Raw genomic sequence first — 7,500 nt, 5'->3', positions numbered from 1 at the left:
AGGGGAGCGAACCCATCCTCCATCCAGGGAGAATAATGGAGGGATGGAGAGTGGGAGGAGGAGGAGAAGAGAGAGAATAATGGAGGGATGGAGAGAGGGAGGAGGAGGAGAACAGGGAGAATAATGGAGGGATGGAGAGAGGGAGGAGGAGGAGAAGAGGGAGAATAATGGAGGGATGGAGAGAGGGAGGAGGAGGAGAAGAGGGAGAATAATGGAGGGATGGAGAGAGGGAGGAGGAGGAGATGAACATCCACAGGGAAGGGAAGAGGAAGGGAAGTGGGAAGGTAACTCACCTTCACTGAGAGAATGCAGAAGGAAAGAGGGAGAATAATGGAGGGATAGAGAGAGACAGGGATGGAGAGAGGGAGGAGAAGGGAAGTGGGAAGGTAACTCACCTTCACTGAGAGAATGCAGAAGGAAAGAGGAGAGGAGCAGCTTGGCCACTGTCATCCTGCCACCTATGCCCGAACACCACAACATCTCCTGCGCCTGCTCCACACAGCTGGAAAACACAAACACAAACACACACACACACACACACACACACACACACACACACACACACACACACACACACATTGGAGAGTTAATTAACACTAAACATCTCCTGCTCCACACAGCTGGGAAAACACACATATAAACACACACACACACATTGGACAGTTAATGCAGAATTAACACCACAACATCTCCTTCTCACACAGCAGGGACAAAACACACATAAACACACAAACACAGATTGGACAGTTAATTAACACTTAACATCTCCTGCTCCACAAGGCTGGGCAAACACACATGAACACATAAACACACTTAACACACATTGGACAGAATTAACACTAATCATTTGAAGCACAGAAATGCTATAGTGAAGACAGAAAATGCTATATAGTTAAAGAATTGCACATCTTAAAGCATGTACATTATAAACACTTGATCTCATGACGCACTATATGTCTGGCCTAATTAGTTAAATACCAGCTTTTATATGCATCCAGACTTTTACCATGTGTTCCTATGGGGAGGTGTATTCTTTCAAGACACATACAAGTCATTCAGGGCAATCTGGGACCCCTAAAGGAATCATTTGAAAACAATGGAATCTCGGACAATTCAAAAATGAGCTTTAAAGAACAAAATAATATGGCGAGGGAACTCAAAGCCATTTAAATATTTTTACTTCCCCCTACAGTGGTTTGGAAGAGAGCAATAGCAGGATGCTACACAAAGGTGCACGTGACACAAAGGCCTTGATAGTTTAGGTTTGTGGTTGGGAGGCCTCCCCTGTGGTCTAACAACTGACTTGAGCAATGAAACCATCACTGTTAGAATGCTTCATTGTAAAACGGTGAGGCTGAGGTTGATTCAGAGGCTGTCTGCATGAAGAGGGAAGAAGCCATTCATGTTGAAGAGCCCTTCATTTTGCTGGCAAAGGGCAAGAGACCATTCATCCACAGGCATCATGGAAAAGCCCCTCTTTTGTCAGGGCAAGACCCAGGCCTTGAGCCCATCCCCTCTGTCCAGAGTCAGAGGAGATGCTGGAGGAATCATTTACATTACATTTAGTCATTTAGCAGACGCCTTTATCCAAAGCGATTTACAAGGATGTATACACATTTTACATTTACACAGATGGCACACTGCACATCAGGAGCAAGTAGGGGTTCAGTGTCTTGCTCAAGGACGCTTCGACAGAGAATCGAACTAGCAACCTTCTGATTACTAACCGACTTCTCTACCTCCTGTACCACTGTCAGGAATCCCCTAACATGGGTCACTACTGAGGATACACGGCAGCCACTTCCCCGTGGATCGCACTTAACACTATAATCATCCGATCTCCAGGCCCATGATTACTCCATAAAGACCCGAGATGAGAGGATAAAATAATGCTTATTAAATAGGAGGCTGTCAGGTGGGTCTCTGTGAGTGAGAAACGTGTCTGTGAGATGTCTGTGTGTGTGGGTGGGTGTGGGTGTGTGTGTGTGTGTGTGTATTAAATAGGAGGCTGTCAGGTGGGTCTCTGTGAGTGAGAAACGTGTCTGTGAGATGTCTGTGTGTGTGTGTGTATTAAATAGGGTGTGTGTGTGTGTGTGTGTGTATTTAATAGTGTGAGATTGATGTCATCAGTGGCATTAGCAGATGGAGGGAAGAAGCCGCAGGCGTAGTAATGGAGGAGGAGAGGGAAGGAGGGAGAGAGAGAGAGAGAAAGGGAAGGAAGGAGTGGAGGGAGAGAGAGAGCGAGAGAGAAAGGGAAGAAAGGAGTGGAGGGAGAGGGAAGGAGGGAGAGAGAAAGGGAAGAAAGGAGTGGAGGGAGAGGGAAGGAGGGAGAGAGCGAGAGAGAAAGGGAAGGAAGGAAGGATGGAGAGAGAGAGAGAGAGAGAGAGAGAGAAAGGGAAGGAAGGAAGGATGGAGGGAGAGAAGGAGGAGGGAACTTCCGAGTGTTCGTTTGGGGGATTCTTGGCACTGGCTAATTCACTCCCTCTCGAGTTCCCCCTGACGTGCGGGAGCTAATTGTGTCAGGAAAGCATCTCCCTAAACGAAGTGAGAGAACCATAAGCTGAGTGAAACTATATGGAACATGCGACGTGGCACGCCTTCATTAAGCCGTGCAGTCAGGTCGAAATTAATGACACATTATCGCACTAAATCCAACCTCCGCGCAATTACGACTAATTACGGCTCCTGGGCCGCGCTCCGATTGTTTGCTGGTATTTACTGTTAATGTCACCGCGTCGGGTTTGTCAACAGGGACTCAGGCTTTGCACTCCTGCTGTGTTTGTTTGCGAGTGTGCCAGAGTTAAAATGCACGCATTCTGTTTCTACCCCTGCCTTCACTCGATCCTCTGAAGCTCGGGCGGCGTCCTTGCGGCATGGAAATGGCTGTTAGAATAAGCGCCCCGCAAATCTTCTGTCAAATCAAATCTGCAAACAAATGAGCTAAGTTAAGGCGCGACTCGGCACACGGCCTGCCGTTTCACCAGCCACGTTTATTAGATCACGTTTCAACGAGGATTTTAAAAGCATACCCATATTACCTCATGGTTTAGGCCCCCGGGGGATCTTGCCTGTCACAAAAAAAAATGAGCATAATGCTACAATCTATTTTCCCCTAGTAACTGAAACACCTCACCGGAGACACACTATCTTATAAATGTCCGTTCTTGAGAAAGAGGTCACTCGACAATAGGAAATCCTCCGAGGTCAACACGTTTCAGTTATGACATTCAGTCTCCATTCCTTTATGGGCACTGCTGTTCCTGTCTAATCTCACTCGGATTGACCTCCGAGCTCACCTCAAACTGGGCTTCTTCTCTTTCTCTCTCTCTCTTTCTCTCTCTCTCCCTCCATCTCTCTCTCTCTCACCTCAAACTGGGCTTCTTCCCTTTCTCTCTCTCTTTCTCTCTCTCTCCATCTCCCTCCATCTCTCTCTCTCTCTCTCTCTCTCACCTCAAACTGGGCTTCTTCCCTCTCTCTCTCTCTTCTCTCTCTCTCCCTCCATCTCTCTCTCTCTCTCTCTCCCTCCATCTCTCTCTCTCTCTCTCTCCCTCTCTCTCTCTCTCTCTCTCTCACCTCAAACTGGACTTCTTCCCTCTCCACCAGCTTGGGCTGTCCTTGCCAGTCCACTTAAGATCTGTTCTCCAGTTCTGAAAGTGACCTCACCAATAACCATCTCAGCTCTTACCCTTAGAGAGAATACATATCTGGGCAAACCTCGATGACCAGGCAAGTACAGATCAACCACCAGATCCACCAGAGGTGTAGCCAGGTAACCAGAGGTGAAGCTAGGTTACCAGAGGTGTTGCTAGGTAACCAGAGGTGTAACCAAAGGAGTAGCTAGGTAACCAAAGGTGTAGCTAGGTAACCAGAGGTGTAACTAGGTAACCAGAGGTGAAGCTAGGTAACCAGAGGTGTTGCTAGGTAACCAGAGGTGTAGCTAGGAAACCAGAGTGTCATCAGCAAACCCTTTCCCAAAATGCTGATGTCATGAGGGTGTGTGTATGAGATCAGGGTATAGGTGAACTGACCCTTTATTTGTGTGTGTGTGTGTGTGTGTGTGTGTGTGTGTGTTTGTGTGTGTGTGTGTGTGTGTGTGTGTGTGTGTGTTTGTGTGTGCTTGTGTGGTGGGTGTGTGTGTGGTGGGTGTGTGTGTGGTGGGTGTTAGTTTATAGGCTGCGTGCTCACCGACAATACCGAAACCCAATCTACCCTCTCAGTAATCGCTCCTTCCATAATTCATTAAGCCTTTTTCTCTCCCTCCATCTCTCTTTCTTTCTCTCTCTTTCTCTCTCTCTCCCTCTCTCTCTCGTTCTCCCTCTCTCTTTCTCCTCTCTTTATTATATTCAGTATGTCTTGTTCAATTTCGAATGAATGAGGAAGCTGATATTATCAACGTTGAGATACAATTTGCAGTAACACATGTCCAACTTCAAACCCCGATGCAGTCTTTCACAGTAACACACACACACACACACACACACACACAGTAAGAGGTCAGGAAAGATGCCACCCAGGTGCTGCGGTCACGGGTAGCGGGGTGTGTGTGTGTGTGTGTGTGTGTGTGTGTGTGTGTGTGTGTGTGTGTGTGTGTGTGTGTATGTGTGACCAAAGTGTACACCAGTCTGCAGCTGCCACAGGGCCCCTTTCTCTGCTACACAATCCAAGAAAGCAACATAAACGCAACCGTAGATGTAGAGGTATGTAAACAAAACACACCATGTAAACAAAAACAATCTCTGGTAAGGCGTTTTAGTTGAGGACTCTACACTCCCAGACAACTGCAACAAGAGCTGCAAATTACTTCATTAGTATAAAGAGCGGAATTAGTCGAATCAAACACACTACATTCTCAGCCGCATAGCCCCATACTGATCGAGAATGTGTAGGTGTTAGAGGAGGTATTCGTGTTGTGAAGTTATGGCAATATTTCATTGTTCAATTCTGATGAGGATGTATTTTGTGTATAAAATGTCATCATAAAAATATGCCTGTGGGGGTATGCATTATGTGTCCCATAGTGGCCAGGTTCTGCTGGAAGCTCCTGGAACAAAACATTTTGTAGAACAGAATTGAATCCAGCCTCCTCTATCAGTGTTAGCCTGGTTGTTTACAGCACAAGGCCACGCTATCTAATTTCCCCCAACCTCCAGGATTTTTGTTTCTATATCAAACCTGCTCCCTTGTGCCCCCTCCCACAATACAACAAAACCACAGCAAAGAAGCAGCCGATACCTGAGCTGTCGGATTACGTGGCATGAAAAAGTAAACGCGTAAAAAAAAAAGTTTTTTAAAACTGTAAAACTACCATGCTTCATGCTTCCCTCTGTTGGCTTGCCAAGTGAACCATCTGTATCGCAGCCAGTTCCATTCAGTTAGAGAAAGGGGGCGGGGGGAGGGAAGAGAGAAGGCGGGGGGGGGGGGGGGGGGGGGGGGTAGAGGGATGGAGCTGAGACACACACACACACACACACACACACACACACACACACACACATGCACAACATGCCTGACATGAGTGCACCTTCACCCAGCCTCTCAATGAAGTTGCTGAAAATGAGACCTGGCCACGGCTGTGGTATCAGTGAGTATGCCTTCTGCAAATGTCTAACTATACTTTTTCGGCAAAGATGACTTTTACAACAACATGGTGGCTGAGTTGACTGTGGCTGAGTTGTTCTCAAAGATGCCTTTGCTGGAAGCTGGTGGGTACATTGATGCTCAAAATGCCTGACCTTTAAAGGCAAGTTGTAAGCTAAAGTTCTCTTTAGGCTGGTTGGTTTCTACAATGTGCTTTCCAGCTGCTCCTTACACCCTAGTTTCTGACCACCATGCCCTCTGATGCATGTGGGGATCTGTGTAATCTGGATAAGACATAACGCGTATGAGGTTTCTTCCACCACTACTGCCAATTGCTTCACTCTAGATCTTAAAGGTGATGCTGTAACCAGCATTAAACCTAGAAGGTAACCTTGAAGGCAGCTCTTCCTTGAAAATAAAAGAACAATAATTCTGAGGGGGATTTAAACTGCAACTAAAGGACAAGGTAATATCCAAATCAAACTAAGATATCACATGCATATTACATGTGTCCTCCCTAAACTGTTCATCATAAAACTAAATATAGTTTGGGTATATAGGTATTGACCCTTGTCATCCAATGAGGGAAGAATTATTAACCATCTTGTCTGGCTAGTGTTCTCAAATGCAACAGTTACTGTACATGTAGGATATGGCATAACTGTTAAAACACTCCTTTGAAGAAGGTAGCATAATAAGACTCGGAAAAAAACTTATATTTACAACATATTTCTCAACCACCATCTCCTCAAACATCATGGAGAAGGTAAGGTGACTTTAAAAATAAAAACAGTACATAATATACTTTTATCATTATTGTTATATTTCATTAACATTTTCCACAATCCTTCTTTCAGGGAAGCGCAGTGCGTTCTTCCAGTTGCCGCTACAACCTTTGAAAAAACATTGTCCCATCCAACAGATTTGAGGACTACCTTGTAGAGGGACTGGGTCTTGATGAGAAGAAACACCGTCAAAAAAGGAAGACAAGCACTTGTGTTGAAGGGGAAAGATGGCATCTTAAATTCTACACTTGCTGGAAAGACTAAGTGCATTGACCTTGAGAGTAATTAGGTTGCGTTAATGTATTTCAGAATACCGAATTGTCCTTGTGCATTTTCAATGTAGCTTTTCTGAGAGGAGAGGAAGTGAGACAGCATCAAAGAGTGATCCCTGTGTGTCTAATGACCCACTGGAGGAGCAGCTGGAGATTGCTGCCATACTGTTCTTACTGTTGTATGACCAGTTAGAACATACTTCTACTGTTCTTACTGTTCATACAACTTATATCTTATATCATACTGTATATATCCTAATTATCTATTTTTATATTACCACCATACATATGTACATACTATGCACTCTTCTGCTTTTGCAGATGCTAACTGCATTTCGTTGCCTTTGTACTTGTACTCTGTGCAATGACAATACAGTTGAATCTAATCGAATCTAATCTACTGCTGAACCTTGGGGAAAACATCCCTGTGTCTGCCCCAGTCCCAGAGGCTACAACCCCCAACCCCCAACTGGACCCGCACCCCAGAGAGAGTCTCCTCTCCTCCAAAAGCAGCAACTTGAAGGACCATCAGAACGGCTTTCACACCACTGTGGATGCAACCACCTGGCACACACACACACACACACACACAGACACACACACACACCATCAGCTTCACCCTCAGCTTCACCCTCACCTGGCACACACACACACACACACACACACACTTTCACTGTGACCTGTGAAGCAGGCCAAGCCCTGGCGTGTGATGCTCCAGCAGAGTGAAGGACCAGGAGGACTGCAGAGTCCTGTACGTCCCTCAGGCTGCACTGTTCAGCAACCCTGAACTCACTGGAGGCTTCTCTCCGCAGAATGGACCAGGTTGTGGCAATGTCCCAGAGGTGGCCCAATGTCCCAGAGGTGGC

The 7,500-nt window shown here is 46.1% G+C and overlaps 1 protein-coding gene across 1 annotated transcript in view; it reads right to left on the bottom strand.

Moving 5' to 3' along the window:
- cdh23 (cadherin-related 23) overlaps positions 1-480 on the bottom strand; it is a gene marked incomplete at both ends in the record, with an annotated part of 283,012 nt that extends 282,532 nt beyond the window's left edge. Inside the window, 1 exon segment of the mRNA XM_080848547.1 lies at positions 396-480. Within this exon segment, the coding sequence (XP_080704673.1) occupies positions 396-480 (85 nt within the window).
- Positions 481-7,500: the final 7,020 nt, after the last annotated feature.

Source organism: Sprattus sprattus (genome assembly GCF_963457725.1).
Source record: "Sprattus sprattus genome assembly, chromosome: 12".
Lineage (NCBI taxonomy): Eukaryota > Metazoa > Chordata > Actinopteri > Clupeiformes > Clupeidae > Sprattus > Sprattus sprattus.
This window is presented reverse-complemented; position numbering and strand designations above follow the sequence as displayed.